This window comes from Toxotes jaculatrix, chromosome 8 (assembly GCF_017976425.1).
Source record: "Toxotes jaculatrix isolate fToxJac2 chromosome 8, fToxJac2.pri, whole genome shotgun sequence".
Taxonomy (NCBI): domain Eukaryota; kingdom Metazoa; phylum Chordata; class Actinopteri; family Toxotidae; genus Toxotes; species Toxotes jaculatrix.
In genome coordinates, this window is record NC_054401.1 from 22,941,607 (window position 1) to 22,961,298 (window position 19,692).

Consider the following 19,692-nt stretch of genomic DNA (forward strand, 5'->3'; position numbering starts at 1 on the left):
ACAAAATTAAGGTTTTCATGAACAGTTTTAGACAAGTTGACCCAACCTAATTGTAACATACAATGCCAACAACGTTTGGCAGCAGATTTCACAGGATCTTTTGAATTGTTACAAACACTGATTCTGTCTTATCTCCATTTCCTCCACATAGCAACTTCATCCCACAGCCCATTGGGAAATGTCGGCGTGTTTTCCAGGCTCTCTTACCCTACGCTGTGGAGGAGCTGTGTAACGTAGCGGAGTCGCTAATTGTTCCGGTGCGAATGGGCATCGCAAGACCTACAGCTCCGTTCACTTTGGCCAGCACTAGCATTGATGCTGTTCAGGGCAGCGAGGAGCTCTTCTCTGTAGAACCTCTGCCCCCAAGACCGTCACCTGACCAGTCCAGCAGGTTGGTTGGTTCTAGTGCTTTCATTTTCCTGTGGAGGTTATTGAAGAGCAGTGAATTATGGAGGATAAAGATATACATGTATTCTAACAGTGTGCTGATTAAGAGCCCATGTTAATGTGCTGAGGTAAAGAAATGACTTGTTTTTCCAAATCATTGAGTCATTCAGTAGAATTTCACTGGAAGAGAAGAAACTAAAAGTAGAGAAGATGCTTGATTTTTCTTGTTGACTACATATAAAAATGTCTCGGCTTGTGCTTGATTTTTTTTTTTTTTTTTTTTTTTTCCCCCCCAGCTCCAGTCAGACAGCCGCCTCTTATATCATCAGGAACCCCCAGCCTCGACGCAGCAGCCAGTCTCAGCCTGTCAGAGGAAGAGACGAGGAGCAGGATGATATCGTATCAGCAGATGTGGAAGAGGTGGGGAGCCTCATTAGAAAATCATTACCGCCATAATTAACTTTATATGCAAGAGATTCAGTGCATGTTGGTGATGGTGTTTCCAAGTATGTAGAGGGCCACCTTGAAATCAAGCCGTTTATATACACTGTAAGATTACACAGACATTTTGATGGATATTTTACGTTTCATTTAGTCTTCTCATTTTATAGTATAGTTTTAGATTGGATCTGGTGTTTTGCCCTATTTCAAAGTTTACTCTCTTAGGATGTGCTCGTTTGTCTCTCAGGTTGAAGTTGTGGAGGGAGTAGCTGGGGAGGAAGACCATCATGACGACCAAGAGGAACAGGGAGAGGAAAACGCTGAGGCAGAAGGACAACACGATGAACACGACGAGGACGGTGAGACACACATCCTACTTTTCATGAGTGGAGTAAATTTAGTTTCACTGAACTTCATTTAGTGTGACGAATAATTATTTGTAGCTGAAAGCCTCGCCAACAATGAGTGAAGCATCTGTGTGACTTTTAGGGAGTGACATGGAGCTCGATCTGCTGGCAGCAGCCGAAACAGAGAGCGACAGTGAGAGTAACCACAGCAATCAGGATAATGCTAGCGGCCGCAGGAGTGTCGTCACAGCAGCCACTGCTGGCTCTGAAGCAGGTTGGTCGACAGCTGTTTTTAACCTTTCAGTTTACATTTAATTTTAGATTTTCATTTAAATCCTTCCTGAAACATTTTCCTAAGTTTCAAAGTACTGTTCCTTTTTTTTTTTAGTATTATTTATTTTAATTTAGTTAGTTATTTATTTTTGTGGAAATGCGGTCACCTGTCTTATTGACCCCCTTTAACTGGAATCTTTTCCAAACTACTTACTAAATAGCAAAACTGAAATTGGATTTCTGAATTGCTGCACTGTGGTGTATTTTATTTTCCTTGAGTTGAGTGAACAGACTAATTCTGTTCTTACAGAATCACTAGTGCTTAAAAGACAGCATTTTGGATTGTGGGGATTTGTGTTTGCAGAGCTAATGATACAGCAGACAAAATGGTCCCTGGCTGAATACCCAATGTATTTCATTTGCAGGCAGTAGGGTGTCCTTGGCATTTCCTATTTTTGGTATGAGCTCCTCTTTACTTCAATGCACATACAGATGTCAGGGCAAGAGTGAATTTGCAAAGTGCATACACAGTTTCCTGCTGAGAGTTCCTTCAGTCCGTCCACTTCTCACATTTCACTGTTATTGTGTCATTTTTGTGTCATTTTGAACTAAAACTGTCCCTCGTCACAAGTTTAGTCTCGTTCTTTCATCCAAATAACAAACTAATCAACTTGTAGCCTTTCCAAACGGTGTGGTGTTCCTTCTCCTTGGTCATCTAAAATGTGTAGTTCCTACTAATAATGTTGTTGTTGTTTCATTTTCTCTTAGAATTTTCAGTACAGTTTAAATATTGGTGTTCTGTGTCTCTAATGAAGTTTCCAAAAAAATACAAAACATTAAACCATAGATTATTTATCACAAGAGAGCAGCTGTTGTTTTGACCTGAAGCCTCAGTGTGTTCACCATCATGTTAGTGTTGTTTGGCCTTGTAGTGGTGTGATTCACTAACCCGCACTCCTGCCTGGAAAAAATCTGATGTGAAAGACAAAAAGAGAAAGAGAGGCGAGATGAATACTCAAGCCCTTAAACTTGTCTTCCTTGTCTTCTTTCCTCACCCCTTATCCTCCTGCCCCCTCCTTTCTGAAGGTGCCAGCAGTGTCCCTGCCTTCTTTTCAGAGGATGACTCCCCGTCCAATGACTCCAGTGACTCTGACAGCAGCAGCAGCCAGAGCGACGATGTCGACCAGGAAACGTTCCTTTTGGATGAACCACTGGAAAGAACAACTAGCACTTCACATGCCAACAGTGCGGCCCAGGCTCCTCGTTCCATGCAGTGGGCTGTAAGAAACACCCCCAGCCAGAGGGCCACTGGAAGTGCCCCCTCTAGCTCCTCGACACCAGCTGGTCAGTAATTTGTCTGTCTATGCAGTTTTATTTATATTTTTTTTAAAGTTTCTTTGTTTCTCTGGATTATTGTCACAGAAATCATTTATGTTAATTTGTTCCCATTATGATCCTTGTCCTTCTCACAGCGAGCTCCACAGGCCTGATATATATTGACCCTACCAACCTGCGTCGCTCCAGTGCGATCAGCTCCAGTGCAGCAGCAGCAGCGGCAGCGCTGGAGGCCAGCAACTCCAGCAGTTATCTGACATCTGCCAGCAGCCTGGCCCGGGCCTACAGCATTGTCATCAGGCAGATCTCAGACCTTATGAGTCTCATTCCCAAGTACAACCATCTAGTCTACTCACAGTACCCTGCTGCTGTTAAGCTCACCTACCAGGATGCAGTCAACCTGCAGGTAAGATACAGCGCCATCATGTGGTGGTCAAAGTAGCAAAATACTGGTGTCCCTGCCAGTTCCCATCCTTAAATATTAAACCACGTTGTATCCATGTCATTTGGCAGTGGACAGCAGTGACTGTCTGATCTTAATCATCTGTTTAATAAAAAGCTGATCTTCCAAATGAATTGAATAAGAGTAAATGTTTTCTGAAACAGAACTATGTTGAAGAGAAGCTGATTCCCACCTGGAACTGGATGGTGTCTATCATGGATTCCACCGAAGCTCAGTTGCGATATGGCTCGGCCCTGTCATCTGCTGGAGACCCTGGTCATCCCAGTCACCCACTCCACGCCTCTCAGCACTCTGCTCGCAGGGAACGTATGACTGCTCGAGAAGAGGCCAGCCTCCGTACCCTGGAAGGACGCAGGTAAAAGAAAGAAACTTTGGTTAACTTGTTTAGTGTTTGTGCATTTGTACGTTTAGCGACAGTCTCACTTGTTCTGTATGTGTTCTGTATATGTTTCAGGAGAGCAGCCACTTTGTTGACCGCTCGCCAAGGCATGATGTCGGCACGAGGCGATTTCCTGAACTACGCCCTATCACTGATGCGTTCCCACAACGATGAGCATTCTGATGTGCTTCCTGTGCTGGACGTGTGCTCGCTGAAGCATGTGGCCTACGTCTTCCAGGCTCTCATCTACTGGATTAAGGCCATGAACCAGCAGACCACACTGGACACCCCACAGATAGATAGAAAGAGGTAACTGGAGAAAATCTGAGAAAATACTGTCTCTTTATTTAAAAACTAATGAATTACATGGATAGAATTGCATAATGATTACCACTGAACAAAACTCTAGAGCCATATTTTCACTACTGTTTGTCTTTCTTTGCACTTGGTCTGCTGGGTCTTTCCTTTATTTTGTCTGGTATCTTTCTTGATAAAGACAATGCCAAGAATGATGGTTGCAGAGGCATTTGATTAACCACTGACTAACATTTAAAACAATGTCTGCATGAACCTGTGGTTTAAACGGTATTTGTTATTCATATTTGTAGGAATCGAGAGATCTTGGAACTGGGTTTGGACAACGAAGACTCTGAACATGAGAATGATGAAGACACCAATCAAAGTAAGTCAGATAATAACTAATACTCAACTCTTAATAATTACAAAAACAGCTGTATGAGATGGGCAGATGCATGAAAAAGTAGAACTCAGATTTGTTAGATTAAGACAGTTTGTTAACATTTGATATTGATTAATATTAACTTTGATTACCTGTCTTTTTTTGTGCTAACAGCTGCTTTGTTTCTGCTTTACCTCAGGTTCAACTCTGCAGGACAAGGACGAGGACCCGGTACCAGCTGAAACGGGTCAGAACCACCCCTTCTTTCGTCGCTCTGACTCTATGACCTTCCTGGGTTGCATCCCACCCAACCCATTCGATGTTCCCCTGGCTGAGGCAATTCCTCTGGCAGACCAGCCCCACCTCCTGCAGGTCAGACCTTGTTGCTCTGACTCTGATTCACACATTTACATTTTACTTTCATACATACAGCATTCATACATACAGCATTCATACATGTAACGTTGCTGACAGTGATGGCATCTATGCTGATCATGTCTTGAAAGTGCTACCACTGGCAAGGGAAGCATTGTTCCTTCATTCGAAAAATTATGTGACGGGATGATGGATATTTATCAGACATTCTGTTACAAGACAGGGGTTCACCTTTTGCTCCCATAATCATAGTCTTAGCAAAGCACCTTCAAGTTCTTAGCCATGTTTAATTGAGCCTAACAGTTCCTAGTTTCTTTCCGTCGCCACGAGGAAGCAGTGGATAGGGTTTGTTGTGGAGAGGCTGTGTTGTGGCACACTTGTGGTACAAGCAGCAGTTGTGGCTTGAAGTGGCAGGCACCACACCAACACACTAGACACAGGATACAGTCATTACACAGGCTGACATAATTGAATGGAAGATATTAAATAATGTCCAGACAGCCTCTGTGTGGCGTCAGTAACTTTACTTTCAAATTTGCGTCTTCTCTCTCAGCCTAATGCCAGGAAGGAGGATCTGTTTGGTCGTCCCTCTCAGGGTTTGTACTCCTCCTCCTACATGGCAACGAAAGGCCTGGCTGAGGCAAGCATGGACAGGAACTGCCTGGAGGTAAACATGGGCTCCTCTCTACCCTCCCCCTCTCAGGTATACCACCCCTCTTCACTGAACAAACACTCAGGCACCTGTGCTCTAATATCCACACATAACAAACACCACTGAAATGTTGGAAATAGCTCCACTTTAAAAAAAAATAAATCTGTAAAAACTATCCAAGATTCCTCATTTCCTCTTCGTTATTTCCACTACTATTTGGAGGCGTTGGAAATAATAGATGGGAACATTGGAGATGTTGGATAGTCGTTTTGCTTACACAGTCATTTAAAGTGTGGATATTGGAACATAGCCTGCGTTCTGTGTCCCATTTCCACATTTCCATTCTTTCGTCATCACACTGCCATCATCTCAAGACACACGTGTTTGCATTCCTGAAGAACTACTCTGAAACCTCACTAAAACAGATCCTGCCCACCAAGATGTCGTACTCAGCCAACCTGAAGAATGTGATGAGTATGGAGACTGGCCAGCGGAGCACTGAGAGCCAGTCACTGGCAGAGCAGGAGCTGGAGGCTTCAAAACCAGGCCCTTCACCCCATGACCTCGCTGCCCAGCTGAAGAGCAGCCTGCTTGCTGAGATTGGCCTCACTGAGAGCGATGGACCACCTCTCCCATCGTTCAGGTAATTATCTGGGCTGTGCCTCAGGCTTAGCTGGAATTGTCCTTTGAGATAAATAATTGTCAAGGATTTTTTTTTTCTTGGCCTGTTTTTTAAAATATGAAAATGTTGTGTTTCCCCTTTCTGTCCAGACCTCACTGTAGTTTCATGGGGATGATGATCTCACATGACATGCTACTAGGCCGCTGGCGTCTGTCACTGGAGCTCTTTGGCCGTGTCTTCATGGAAGACGTGGGAGCTGAGCCTGGCTCCGTAAGTTCTCATCTCAGCATTTTTGTAGTCTGTGTTTCTACATTACCCCTCGTTTCATAACCTCATAAATGTTTTTAATTTCCAAACTGAATGTGACACTTTTGCTTTGGCTCAAAAACGCTGAATTAAGCTTCATCAAGATTTTTGACTGTTGAGGGCCAGAAAGGGGGCGTCCCAGTTCAGTCCTCTCTCTTGCTACCTTTGGAATGCCAATGTTAGCATTTCACATCATATAGGTTTAACTGACAATGATCACAATGGAGCACTTACCATAAGCTCTCTTTTTTTTTTTTTTTAATACCAGATCCTCACAGAGCTTGGTGGCTTTGAGGTAAAGGAATCCAAGTTCCGTCGGGAGATGGAGAAGCTGAGGAACCTGCAGTCCCGTGACCTGGCCTTGGAAGTGGACCGGGATCGGGACCAGCTAATACAGCAGACAATGCGTCAGCTAAATACGCACTTTGGGAGGCGCTGCACCACCACACCCATGGCTGTACACCGGGTGAAGGTCACCTTCAAAGACGAGCCGGGCGAGGGCAGCGGCGTGGCCCGCAGCTTCTACACGGCCATCGCTCTGGCCCTCCTCTCCAACGATAAGCTGCCCAACCTGGACTGTGTTCAGAGTGTCAGCAAGGGCATGCAGGCCAGCAGTACGTGTCATCACGATTACAATTCAAGTATGACAATACATAGAAACTATACTGCATTATGGAACTTTCATTGTTACATTCAGTCATGCTTTTGCTATGCTGAAAGCAGTTGTCATGAGTGAAAAAGATTTTACATTATAAAGCTGACGTTTAAAAGTTAACGTGCTCTGTTTGGTGTGGATTTGCGTAGATCTAATGCAGCGTTTGAGGAACAGAGACCGAGAAAGAGAGAGGAGAAGTGGAGGGCTTCGAGCAGGATCTCGGAGAGACCGAGACAGGTGGGATTCAGGTTGATACATTACCCTCTTAAAGAAAATTGAAAGAGTCTGTGCTACATGAGCCAAACCTGTTTTATTTGTCTTGTACAGAGACTCAAGGAGGCAGTTGTCCATAGACACAAGACCTTTCAGGCCTTCATCTGAGGGAAACCCCAGTGATGAGCCCGACCCTCTGCCTGCACACAGACAAGCCCTGGGGGAAAGGCTCTACCCACGTGTTCACGCAATGCAACCGGTAACAAAACATCTGCATCTGATAAAGCCTTCTGTTATCAAAACTGTTTTTTCGCCTGATGGGTGAATTTGCACGTTTGCACATTGACATGCCGTCTCAGAGGCTTGCATTCTAGTTAATACTTCTTTTTTGGTTTAGATTTAGTTCTTTTTTTTGACTGGACTTAGACCAACTGTGTGTTTGTCTCCTCAGGCATTTGCCAGTAAAATCACTGGCATGTTGCTGGAGCTGTCCCCTGCACAGCTGCTGCTGCTGCTGGCCAGTGAGGATTCCCTCAGAGCCAGAGTTGAAGAGGCTATGGAGCTTCTCATTGCACATGGAAGGTGAAACATCCTGATCAGCCACACAGCCACAGATGCGAAATATGGTGGCGGAACTTGGATTCCATTAGTTCTAGTCTCTGTAGTGAAACACATTGATACCTCACTGGTAAACTGTACGTTTTGGCAGACTAACTAAATTCTCCTCTCTGTTGTCTTCACAGGGAAAATGGTGCTGACAGTATATTGGACCTGGGTCTCCTGGAGACTCCGGAGAAAACACAAGTAAACTCAATATCTCTGACTATCGTACTGTCCCGTCATATAGTTATTCATTTAATTTCTAACCCTGTTATATCCTGAAACATCTGGGGTCTCTTTTTGAATGTGGTTTAAGTAAGTCAGGCTAACGTGCTGGTAACCGGCTAAAATAATTCAGTCAGTTCTCATCCAGCTAATTAGGTTCTTTGAAACAGTTTGAGGATTTATTTCTTGAGTTTTAGCTTTAAATAAAGACAGATGTGGACAGCTGGACGGTCTCATGGACATAGGTCTCATTTTTATCTATGTCCCTGCATGTTACTTCTGTCATTTTGTTCTACATTGAATTCCACTGTGTTTCCACACTTTGATCACTGTTAAATTACATATTAGAAGTCAATGTGGTTAGAGCACGAATAATGCTGGTGCATGGCTGGTGAGGTTCTCGACATGCATGAGACATTTCAGTGATAATCATTAGCCCGCCATAAAAAATTTACTGTCCAAATTTCATATGTTCTGACTCTGTTCATCTTTTTAACAGCCAGAATCCCTAAATCTGGATTATTACTGTACAAACTATTTTGTTTTATAGTTTATCATTCATAATTGTAGGTAGTTAAAATGTGATAATTACATCAACAGATTATAATTCTGTCTCAATAAGTTGCGCATTCTTGTCTAAAATCATAACGGTATCAACACTCTTTCATCGTATCTCCAAGAAATGGAGCCATTTATATCTGAAAATGAGTTCATGTATGGGATTCACTCTAAAACTCTTTGCCATGCTGAGCACAGCCCTACCTTATTCTTTTTTTTTGTGTGGTTGTAGCAGCAGGAGAACCGTAAGCGTCATGGTTCAACCCGCAGCGTGGTGGACATGGAGCTGGATGACCCAGACGACGGGGACGACAACGCTCCTCTCTTCTACCAGCCTGGCAAACGAGGCTTCTACTCCCCACGGCCTGGCAAGAACACAGAGGCCAGACTCAACTGCTTCCGTAACATTGGCAGGTAATGAATTGTGGTGGTGTTCTGTCACACAAAAGAACTACATTTTGTTTGCTTGGTTAAAGGAAAACAAGATTTTCCCCACAATCTTAAGAAGTGGACAGAGTGAGGGTAAATATATCAAAGCTTGAGTTAAGTGGGAAACACAAAGTTGAATGTTTAATTTTCTTTGCAGAATACTGGGTTTATGTCTGCTGCAGAACGAACTCTGTCCAATCACTTTGAATAGACATGTCATCAAAGTGCTGCTTGGGAGAAAGGTAAGAGAAAATAAGTTTTTTATAATACACTTTTGCACCTGTAGTGCTAGCCTGCTCCATGATGTTGGTTCTTTTCAAAACAAAGTTGCTGAACATCCCTGTGTTTGTTACTGCAGGTGAACTGGCACGACTTCGCATTTTTTGACCCAGTCATGTATGAAAGCCTGCGGCAGCTGATCCGCCATTCGCAAGCTGGTGAAGCAGACGCGGTATTTGCTGCCATGGACTTGGCCTTTGCCATTGACCTCTGCAAAGAAGAAGGGGCTGGACAGGTAATGGACTACTCTGTCACCGTGTCTAACCCTAACCCAGTTATAGATTTTAACACTGAATGTCAACAAATTCATTCTTAGCCTGTGGAGTTCAAGTTAAAAATAACACTGCATTAAAATTTGCAAGGGGGTGTGTTAACCTGAGTGTTGGTGAGAAGCTATCTATAATTAGACTTTTACACGGTGATCTAGCTCAAGTCTACATTGTAAAAGGCAGTCATATAAATTACCTTTAATTTCAGGAACCTTTCTTTAACCTGTCACTTCACATTCAGATTCAGAGGTCTCACAATTCACCCCCAATATAACCTCAACGTGTCTTTATTTATACACACATCTCAAGGCTCATCTGCCCTTATTCATTCTATACTCATACAAGATATACAAAGTCCTCATAAAAACATATCAGTAGTTTATGAAGGAAATCAAACACAGTGATTGGCTTGGTTTTCTGTTTCAGTATTTGCATCATGCGTTATTTGGTAAATTAAACACTTGAGGTTGAGATTTTGAAAGCAGGATCTGAATGCTCTTTCTGTCACACTGGAAAGATTTGTAGTCTGGAATATATTTATCGTAAAGTGATGAATGACTCCTTGTTCTTCTGGCTCAGGTGGAGCTTCTGTCTGGTGGGGTTAACATGCCAGTAACTCCCCTCAACGTGTATGAGTATGTGAGGAAGTATGCAGAGCACAGGATGCTAGTGGTGGCTGAGCAGCCTCTCCATGTAAGTAAAACACAAAGCTTTTTTTTTTTTTTTTTTCTTAACACAGACAAATGTTTTGTCAGTCACCTATGTGTCCTCACTCTAATTCTGGGTTCTGTCTGTTAGGCGATGAGGAAGGGTTTGCTGGATGTACTTCCTAAGAACGCTCTGGAGGATCTGACGGCCGAGGACTTCAGGCTGCTGGTCAACGGCTGCGGAGAAGTCAATGTCCAGATGCTCATCAGCTTCACCTCCTTCAACGATGAATCTGGTAGGGCTGCTCTGTCTGGATCTGCTCTGCTCTGTCAGCGTCCGTCCATTTTTCTGTCTTTTCTCTGTTTCAGTATTGACATTTTTGATGCAATATAGTGAACAAAGACTTGTCCTTCATCCAACAGGGGAAAATGCAGACAAACTACTGCAGTTTAAACGCTGGTTTTGGTCCATAGTGGAGAAGATGAGTATGACTGAGCGGCAAGACCTGGTAAGTGTTTTTTCATTGTAAATATACTTCAAAACCAAAAACTGTTTGCCAGTTCAGTGTTGGTCAGTAATTACTGGACTCAGAATAGACTTGCACTAATGATTAGGCAAGTGGAATTATATATTCATTATTTTTGACTGTTGAACGCTACATATCAAAAACATCAGTCAGCAGCAGAATATCAGTCATTTGTTCTAAGTGTCCCCCATTGGCCATTTTGTCCTCCTTATCCCAAAACAGAGTGGTGACTAATTTGACTTATTGTTTTCCTCCTCCTCAGGTGTACTTCTGGACCTCCAGCCCTTCTCTTCCAGCCAGCGAGGAGGGCTTCCAGCCGATGCCCTCCATCACCATCCGGCCTCCAGATGACCAGCACCTCCCCACAGCCAATACTTGCATCTCACGTCTCTACGTGCCACTCTATTCTTCAAAACAGATACTCAAACAGAAACTCCTGCTAGCCATTAAGACCAAGAATTTTGGTTTTGTGTAGAGGTTCGACAGAAGAGTTTAAAAAAAAGGAAAAAAAAAACATGTTTACTGTTGTGTAATATTTACCTAGCTCCATTTTTGTAGATTTATTTTTTGTCTATACAATTTTATGAAATTCGACATACTGTCGCTATCTCCCCAGGCAGTAATATTTGTTTGTGTTGTGAACACAAACAGCTTGTTATTTTTATTTCAATTTTTATTGCTTTTTTTTTCTTTTGTGTTAATGAAGAAGAGGTATACAGTCCAGAACATTCCTGCATTGGCACTGTAAAATGTAAAGCCCACAGCTCTGCTCTATTGGCTTAAACCTTTGCTTCCCAGGAATTTGGTTTGACAGAAAGCTGTCTACCGAAACCCAGCCAAAGATGACAGCAGTAGAAGTATTTAAAAGAAGAAAAGAAGACACTGTGATTATAAGTTTTTTCCTTCCCTAGAAAAGTACTATCACTGACAGTTCACTGCTGCCTTTGTGGAAAGTCCTTTTTTTCTTGTACAGGGGGAGTAGGGAATTTCAAAATAAACTTGGATGCAAATAAGTTGTCTGGTCTTGATTTTATTTGTTTTTGTTTCCACTACTTTATGTTAAAGAGTGGTGGGAAATTTATATTAGTGTGTAAGGAGGCTGCTGTAATGAAAATCCTTGACTTTTTATATTTTGAATCAAATCACAAATATCACATCTCACCACACAGATCTAGTTTGCTCCTGTAAACCAAACCACAAGTCATTTCATAATCAAAATTAAGTGTAATAAATTGCAAATTGTGCAAAAAGTTGTGTATTCTTGTATATATTACAAGTACAAATTTGTCAGTTTATGTTGGTGTCTTGAACTGGAGGTTTATAGATTAACCCACAGAACCATGCCAGTTTAAATTCTGCTTCAGCACCACACACACTGATTTGGTTTGTTTATTTGCTGAATTTTATAAATGGCCATTCTATAAGTTTGATCTCATATTGCTATTACACGTGAATTTTTACCTGCTACACACCTGGTGGGACTACTCAACCTACCCTAGTCATTTATAGGCTACTGGATAATAGCTAGTGTACTATAATTATTAGTAGTAGTAATAATATTTTAATAACTGTGTTTATGCCATTTTGTAGAAATGTGTGCATTTGCATTATATAAATAAAACTTTTAAGAAGTGTCTCACAGAGTTTAACAAAATAATGATTGTATGGAAAATGTGTGGAGTAAATGTAATACTATTTGACAAAGAATTTGACAAAATGCACCCGAAAACTATCTTAGTCTTTCTTTAGCAGGACTGGAAAAGTTTTAAACAGAGGGATTTGGCCAATCAGCATGAGAGAAATCGTTGCCCCGCCCCATCCTTTGGAGCTGTCACGGCCCGTTTTTGTTGCCTTAAAACATTTGGTTGAAAAAAAGGAATTTAGTGCACTCGGCTAAGAAAGCTGCGCAAATCAGATTAGCCTATTAAAAAAAAAACATCGGAATGTGTCATTTATTATTGACAATAATCTTTGGGGGCTAAAGGCTCCTTCACATTAACTGAAAGCAAATGTGCAGCAACAGTTATTGGCAAATAAATAATTAAAAACACTGCTGTGTCCTGAGAATAGTCCTCCTCCTCAATCTGGCACTGAAAATACATCGTTGCCTTCTAAATAGCAATATCTACGAAACAGAACACTGTTTAAACTGGCTTTTGGATCTCACAGACTGCTACAGTGCGCAGTCGCGACTCACAATCTCGGATTTCTGGTTTACAAACGACAGTGAAGGCAGCGTCTCTCCTCCAGTTAAAACGGAGCCATATGAGGTGAACCTGCTGTACTCGCGGTCACCGTAGATGCATTGTGGTGGTCAGCTAACTGTGGCTTATACTCGTACGATGATATCAGCTAGTTTGCTGACTAGCTCGCTAACTTAGTTTGTTACCGCAGTCTTCGCTGTGTTTAGGTAGCTAGGTGTCTGACAAGGCCGATGTTGCTGGTGGAGGAGGGGATGAATTTATGGTTTTCCATCATGTCGAAATCGTTCCGTTATTTTTAGCTAGCACACCAGGCTAGCGCAGCTAATAGCGGCAAGCAAAGCGTGACTAATCTGTCTGTTGTTTCAAAAGCAATGCAAATGGAGCAGTGGCAGGACGCGGCCTCTCGGCAGGTCAAGCTGGTTACAGATCGTTTGAATGAACTGTTGTCCAAAGGCCTGGATCTGCTGCGGTCCGAGCTCGGCGTGGATTTGGGACTGAAGCCTGAGCTTATTCCGCCATGGGTGATCTTCTTAGCGGCATGTACCGGGCTGGTGCTGATGGTCGCTCTATGGGCCTCAGTCTGCCGGTCTCTTTTCAAGAAACGACCCGCCGTAAGCTCTGTGGACGACGGCATTGAAATAAAGCGCGGTGTCAGTAAACCTGTCAAAACCGAGGAACCGAAGAAAAAGAAGAAGAAAGCAGAAAAGGCACGTAAACTAAACCAGTCTACACCCTTTCATAGCTTGATATCCATACCGTTAGCGAGGCTAGCTGTCATGCTAACATCTTATTGACAGCTGGAGCTAGCTTGCATACTTTTACCCCAGGCTAGTATCCAGCCTGGCTATGCTAGCCTTTGATGGCTTTAAATATATTGACTGTAACATAACTGGAAATCGAAATGGCCCTCTACATTTTATCTTCACATGTTCTTTGCAGAAATCCCAACCAAATGGGAGAGCTGTTGCTGAACCACAGGAAGAGGCTGTAGTCTCGGAAGAGATAGTGCCACATCACCAGCCGCCGCCACCACCAGAAGCCAAGGCTGAAAAGGTTGCAGAGGTAATTTTCTGTACCTAAGACACATGGCAACACATTCTCCACAATATGGTGGTGTTATCTATCTGGACAAACATCGTTATGTGTCCATAGTGATTGATGTTTCCTGGTTATGTTTGTAAATGGTTGTTTTTGCTTCTAAGTCGTATCATTACATTTGTCCTCCTCCTTTCTCAAACGCAGTTGAGAAAACAGCACGTTTTTTTCACCGTCACCCTGCAGTGCTGTTACCAGACCAGCTGCCAGTGTTAGGTTACAGTTTTTAACTTGCAGATACAGCAAAATCCTGGACCATGGCTCTTGGCTTTGAGCAGCACAAGGTGCAGTCTTTCATCTGATGCTCCCCCTCTGGATACCACAAAATAACACAAACTGTGGCCCTAAAGATGCTGAAATCAGAATATGTAATTGTGCAGACACAGAGATTGAGAGATTGAAAATATGCTTACAAAAGGGACATGTGACAGATTTAGGGGGTCTTGGGTGTAGTTTCACTTATAAATAGCTGTGGCTGTGGAGCATGCTGATTTGATTGACTGTCCATGGTTCAGGGAGCATGGGTTCGCTTACCCAGCTGCTGTTCTTGGAGGTGAAGTCATATGTGTTGCATAGTATCTCCACTGTAGCCTTTCCCCTATTTAATTAAGCCCAGTTTCATGATCTCAAGTGCTTTTAGTCAGATACATTAGCTCTTCACTTCTACTTTATGCCCACTGTTTATCCTTTTCCAGGGAAAGAAGTCCAAGAAGAAGGCCAAACAGGCTGTGAAAGAGACCAAGACAGTGACTGCAGAGGGCAAAGAACCAGAAGAAGGTGAAATATTATGAATCATTAACTTGTTATGGTCAAAGTTGCTACTGAGGAGGTTTTGATTCATTTTTGTTTATCATTAAGACACCATTTAAGGGAACGACAACAAACTTAGCAATAATTTTGTAATTAGTTTGAATGTAGCCTTGGTTAAATATTTATTAATAATTATAATAACTAATTATAATTATAATAATTTATTATAATTTATAATAATTTACTCTACCAGTCTCAGGTTGGTAGTATAGGACCAATTTGAAGCTCCTTTTCTTCAAAATATATTTGGTGTGTATTTCAACAGTCTCTGCATCTATTTCTTCATCCTGTCTAATCCATACCATATTCCCTCACTAATCCCACAGTGACCCCATGAAGCATTTTGCAACTAATTCCACACTGCACTTACAATGTTTCTTTTCAGGCACGTGGGAAACCAAGGTAAGCAACAAGGAGAGGCGTGAACAACGCAAGAAGGACAAAAGTTCTAGTGATGGCTCAGCCAGTCCTGGTGGAGGGGACACACCAGTGAACAATCCCCCAGAGCCGCCTAAGGCCTCTGCACCCCCTGCACCTGCAAGCCAGAAGAAGAAAAAAGGTGGGTTTAATTGTGTATATTTTCATTTAGGTTGTGATTTACTTCTTTTGGGCAGTTTTAAAATTCAGAAGTGGGAAGGAATGTGCGATTTCCTTGTGTTTTCTTACCTGCACACAAACACAGAATCTCTGCTCCCTCTTGGATAAACAGCCTAATTTGGCATCTAGAGAGAGATCTGTATAGGCTGTTGTTGCATTTATGTAGTCTCTTGTTGACAGGACAGACTATGAAAACAGCCAATAAGGGAATTGAATTGAGTCTCCAGTGAGTTTTCCTTGATATGTTACAGCACAAGTGTGTGTTTGTGTGCTCTCTTGAAAAACAGCCTTGTGTGGATGGTGTTCTTGGCATATGTTGACCTTTTCATCCTTTGTTCTCAGGAGAATCCACAAAAGTGAAGGCAGAGAAGGTGGAGGCTGTGGTATCTCAAGGTAATGATCTGCAGAAAATGTCTCACCAAGCACTAAAAGACACCTCAAGTACTGATATCTTATCTTTGTGTAATAGTAAATCAAAAGTTCACTTGCTTCACCGGTTACTCTGCTATTAGAAGTGTTGCCAACCTGATCTGTGTTTATTCTGGCTGAGTGTCAAGTGCTTCTCTCCTGGTTTTAGTTAACAGCAGAGAGGTGGCAGCAGTGACTGCTGGTGTGACTGACATGGCAGTCAAGGTTTCTGCTCACAGCGTTGCTCCGAAGACAGGCCCCTGGACGACCAGTAGAGAACCCGTATCACTGTGGAGAGCAGAGATCGATGGTAAAAATGTGTTATTTCTACTACTTGAGCTCTAGGTGGTTGATACTACATGTGTTAGTGTAATATTTTCAAACTTTATGGCATTTTATGAAGCAGTTAGTGCCTGATAGCCTCTCAGTCAGCTGCAGGGGCAGATGTGGGGATTCACTGATTAATATCTTGATGCCAATATTAACCTCAGTAAATGAATCGGGTATTGGGCAGGTGTTACTGATCCACATTAAATTCTGTTTCCTCGTCACTGTTTCAGAGTCATGGACTGTGATTGACAGGGCTGTGCCCACAGCAAATATGTCTTTCACTGGACTGGGAGTTGGTACTGCTGGTAAGTATACAGTAAACTGAAAATGTGATAAATAGCTGTGGCCACTAGATGGCATAGTTCTCCAAGCATCACATGTGCCTGGCAGATTGAGTCACTGTCTTTTGTCTGTTGTAGAGCCCCACCCTGTGAGCGACCTGCCCTGGCTCAGTCAGCCCAGAGTGGACGATGAGTGGTCTGGGCTCAGTAAGGATATATAACTACATTTTTATGTAGCTTCATAATTATGATGCTCCTTTACACTTCTAACTATTTTCTGGTGATATATATATATATATATATATATATATATATATATTTTTTTTCCCTCAGATGGTGGTTCAGTCGACCCCAGCTCTGACTGGAACGCCCCCTCTGAAGCCTGGGGTAACTATGAAGAACCCACTCCCGAGCCCCCTCCTGCTCAGGAGCAGCCACTGCCTGAGCCTGCCAAGGTTAATCTTCTGATCAGAGCCTCTGTAAATACGCCCAGGAAAAACTAAGCATTATGGGAGTTACCTGGAAGTTTTAAAAATAACACACCAGTAGCTGATGAGTCCTCTGGGCTCAGGCCACAGGGCAGCTGTCCCGGTTCTTTCTTGACTGTCGCTCTGCTGCTCATAGTAGTGACTCAACAGAGCGAATATATACATACATAACTGAATGTCCTTTGATCTCATTTGTGGCTGAGTCTCCGTAGATCTGAACTGTTCAGACTTTGAATACTATTATATGTTCACTGCTCTGTTTTGTTGCTGTTTCTAAAAATGTGAGTTTTCTTTCTGAGTCATATTTTCTACAATTGTGCTTCTCAGGAGAATGATGAGGATGAAAAGGACAAGGGAGAGACTGCTTCTGATGGAGCTGCAAAAACGAAAAAGAAGAAAAAGAAGAAGAAGAAATCTGCTGAGGAGGGAGGAGCAACTGGCCAGGTAACTGCTAGTGAGGAAAAAACACGCGCACACACTTTTCTGTTCTCTTGTTCTCTTGTCTTTGACATTTCTAAACTTTTTCTTGGAGTCATGAGAGGGTTAGATGTAAACTCAGCTTGTGTCCTGTGAAGGGCGAGGAGCCAGAGAAGGAGGCAGCACCTGCAGCGTCAGTGAAGAAGCAGCCACCTGTTCAGGAGAATGTCGCTGCCATCCAGCCTGTCAAAACAGCAGCTGTTGAGGTCAGTGGAGCTAATATCTGATGCAAGGGCACGTAGCCTAAAATGCTTTTCCTTATATGAACCACAGAACTCTTCCTGCTCCGTCACATTAAACATTAAACGGTCTAGGTTAATCACAGAATTAATTGAGCAGCTGATTTCTTTTCTCTTTTTTAACTGCTTTGATCCAGCTTCTCTTTGCTGCATTTATCAAAACTGTGTTTTGCTAGGCGAGAGTGGAGCGACCAGTGAAGGACAACATATCCCCAAAACCCCCCGTCACACAAGTGCCACAGAAGTCCACTGATGGAGAGCCCACTGCCAAGCAGAACAGCCTTCCTGCTCCAAGTCAACAAAGTAAGCCCATTACACTGTCAGTCAGAAAACCAGAAGCTTCCTGACCACAGCACTGAACCATTTGGTTAAACTAATGGTTACTTTTCTGGCTAAAATTGTAATTGCAGTCTAAATTGGGATTATTTTCTGTTTGTTAAAACTCCAGGCCAACATAGGTGATATATGTCGGCATCTAGCAGGTAAAATTACAGTGTAAACCTTCATTTTCTCATCTGAGAGGAATCAGATGAGATGTCACAGGCACTTGCTGCCTTGCAGGGTTTATACTGATTCTCCCACAGTTTTCTTTTTCATGCCAGTCAGCCGTTTTTAGCAGTTAGCCAAAGGGAGGTGTGACCCTCCTGATGTGAAACAGCTTGCTGAGTGGGCATGAAAACAGCAGCTCACATGTTTTAGAGTTGTGTGACTAATCTTCCTTTTTTTTTGGTGTTTCCACAGAAAAACCTGAGGAGAGCCAAGCGCCCAAACCAGCAAAGAAGAAGAAGGCAAGGAGAGAGACATGAGATCGAGTCCAGTCTGCAGATCTCTGTATGCAAAAGACTTCATATCCTGTTTATGCAACACCTTTTGTGACAAGAACTTTGAATTGAGGTCTTCATGATGAACTTACCTTCAAACCTGTCTGGAAAATGAAAACAACTTTTATACACGTCGAGTGTCAGTCGGTGGCTCATTGAAAACTGAACCTAGATGCAGTGCAATCTAATATGATGCGGTGTTAATGATTTTTACGTATGCATTTGATACTGATTCTGTCCTCTAATTCTACTGAATCAAGTAACTGATTGAAGGAGCTGTATTGTAGTAAATAGACATGTAGAAAATACTGATCATATGTAGAAAACTGATGATGTGGTGGCTAACGACTGGACTTTCCGGTGCAGAGAATGGAAACGGTCAGCATGCATCAGGTCACACAGCGCTGGGCCGTAATGTTGAACCGACCTTTGCTTTGCAGTCTTTTATTTTGCTCTGACTTTTGTGAGCCATGATGGTACAGTGAGCACCGATGGGTGAAAAGAGATGAGAGATCAGGTGTTTGCTTCACGCCATGGCTCAGTAGAGTGTAAACATTTGTGACATAAACGAGACATGAGCATCATTAGGCGCAGAAAAGGGAACCGTGTCTGCTCTGTATTTTTAGCATCATAATGTGTGACTACAACATTTCATCGACTCAGTCCATCTGATTTGTCCCTTGTCTGACGTCGTACTGCGGTGTTTCCTTGCTGTTTTTACTGCCTGTGGCTGGAGCCGTGTGGGGAGCCTCTGATCGTAGAGGTACCATTGCGGTGTCATCAACCTCTTCATCGTTTTCCACCTGTGGTTGATTTGGAAGTCTTCAGAACCTTTTGTAAAACCTGTTTGTAATAAAAGAAAAGCTTAAGCCATATGTAAAAAGACTAAATAAAGGCCAGTTTTTCTATAGTTGGACTTCTCTGTATTACAGTTTTTGGGTCAGCAGCCCACCACTGTGTAATGATTAGTTAAACAGGATGACAATCTGTGTAGGATCATCTGTGCTGTCACGCAAAATCCCGGAGAAGTAGTTCAGTTTTTCCTCAGAGGGAGAAAAATGCTACAATGCTGTGCAAAGACGCGACCTGTAATTTCTGGATTAAAGTGTTTAATTTAAGCCTCTGCTCAATAACTTTCTGGAAATGACGGGTTACATCATCGGATTTGATCCTGTCCAGTCTGTCACACGCTCCGGTGTGTATTATCAGCAGGGCGACTAAATGCGTCAGGTTGGGCAGAGTTAAAGGCAATGAGGCCGGAAGCAGGAAGTATTGGTCTTC

The 19,692-nt window shown here is 42.7% G+C and overlaps 2 protein-coding genes across 7 annotated transcripts in view; both read left to right on the forward strand.

Moving 5' to 3' along the window:
* Nucleotides 1-11,742, forward strand: part of ubr5 (ubiquitin protein ligase E3 component n-recognin 5) — a 30,906-nt gene extending 19,164 nt beyond the window's left edge. Inside the window, exons 34-59 of one of the 6 annotated variants that reach the window (XM_041044013.1) lie at nucleotides 152-391; nucleotides 684-807; nucleotides 1,076-1,187; nucleotides 1,318-1,449; nucleotides 1,874-1,906; nucleotides 2,535-2,792; nucleotides 2,921-3,189; nucleotides 3,390-3,601; nucleotides 3,701-3,934; nucleotides 4,234-4,307; nucleotides 4,504-4,676; nucleotides 5,233-5,382; nucleotides 5,757-5,974; nucleotides 6,103-6,223; nucleotides 6,528-6,900; nucleotides 7,064-7,151; nucleotides 7,242-7,386; nucleotides 7,579-7,709; nucleotides 7,871-7,931; nucleotides 8,743-8,924; nucleotides 9,097-9,181; nucleotides 9,298-9,453; nucleotides 10,067-10,180; nucleotides 10,286-10,430; nucleotides 10,558-10,643; nucleotides 10,924-11,742. In XM_041044013.1, the coding sequence (XP_040899947.1) occupies nucleotides 152-391; nucleotides 684-807; nucleotides 1,076-1,187; nucleotides 1,318-1,449; nucleotides 1,874-1,906; nucleotides 2,535-2,792; nucleotides 2,921-3,189; nucleotides 3,390-3,601; nucleotides 3,701-3,934; nucleotides 4,234-4,307; nucleotides 4,504-4,676; nucleotides 5,233-5,382; nucleotides 5,757-5,974; nucleotides 6,103-6,223; nucleotides 6,528-6,900; nucleotides 7,064-7,151; nucleotides 7,242-7,386; nucleotides 7,579-7,709; nucleotides 7,871-7,931; nucleotides 8,743-8,924; nucleotides 9,097-9,181; nucleotides 9,298-9,453; nucleotides 10,067-10,180; nucleotides 10,286-10,430; nucleotides 10,558-10,643; nucleotides 10,924-11,136 (4,129 nt within the window). In that variant the 3' untranslated portion in view covers nucleotides 11,137-11,742. The remainder of the gene's footprint in view (nucleotides 1-151; nucleotides 392-683; nucleotides 808-1,075; nucleotides 1,188-1,317; nucleotides 1,450-1,873; nucleotides 1,907-2,534; nucleotides 2,793-2,920; nucleotides 3,190-3,389; nucleotides 3,602-3,700; nucleotides 3,935-4,233; nucleotides 4,308-4,503; nucleotides 4,677-5,232; nucleotides 5,383-5,756; nucleotides 5,975-6,102; nucleotides 6,224-6,527; nucleotides 6,901-7,063; nucleotides 7,152-7,241; nucleotides 7,387-7,578; nucleotides 7,710-7,870; nucleotides 7,932-8,742; nucleotides 8,925-9,096; nucleotides 9,182-9,297; nucleotides 9,454-10,066; nucleotides 10,181-10,285; nucleotides 10,431-10,557; nucleotides 10,644-10,923) is intronic. The other 5 variants (XM_041044014.1, XM_041044015.1, XM_041044018.1 and 2 more) reach the window with 5 other exon arrangements.
* Nucleotides 11,743-12,917: 1,175 nt separating this feature from the next.
* On the forward strand, nucleotides 12,918-19,321 carry LOC121186455 (protein LYRIC-like). Its single transcript, XM_041045201.1, has 13 exons — nucleotides 12,918-13,572; nucleotides 13,805-13,927; nucleotides 14,656-14,737; nucleotides 15,156-15,329; nucleotides 15,710-15,760; nucleotides 15,945-16,085; nucleotides 16,336-16,410; nucleotides 16,525-16,593; nucleotides 16,720-16,841; nucleotides 17,202-17,318; nucleotides 17,450-17,557; nucleotides 17,767-17,893; nucleotides 18,332-19,321. Exons 1-13 carry the CDS (start codon nucleotides 13,237-13,239, stop codon nucleotides 18,394-18,396), a joined length of 1,590 nt encoding a protein of 529 aa, XP_040901135.1. The 5' UTR covers nucleotides 12,918-13,236; the 3' UTR covers nucleotides 18,397-19,321.
* Nucleotides 19,322-19,692: the final 371 nt, after the last annotated feature.

Coding starts and splice junctions, on each gene's coding strand:
- LOC121186455 (XM_041045201.1), top strand. CDS start 13,237: ATGCAAATGGAGCAGTGGCAGGACGCGGCCTCTCGGCAGGTCAAGCTG. Junction 16,594..16,719: donor CGATGAGTGGTCTGGGCTCA/GTAAGGATATAT, acceptor TTTTTCCCTCAG/ATGGTGGTTCAGTCGACCCC. Junction 16,842..17,201: donor CACTGCCTGAGCCTGCCAAG/GTTAATCTTCTG, acceptor TGTGCTTCTCAG/GAGAATGATGAGGATGAAAA.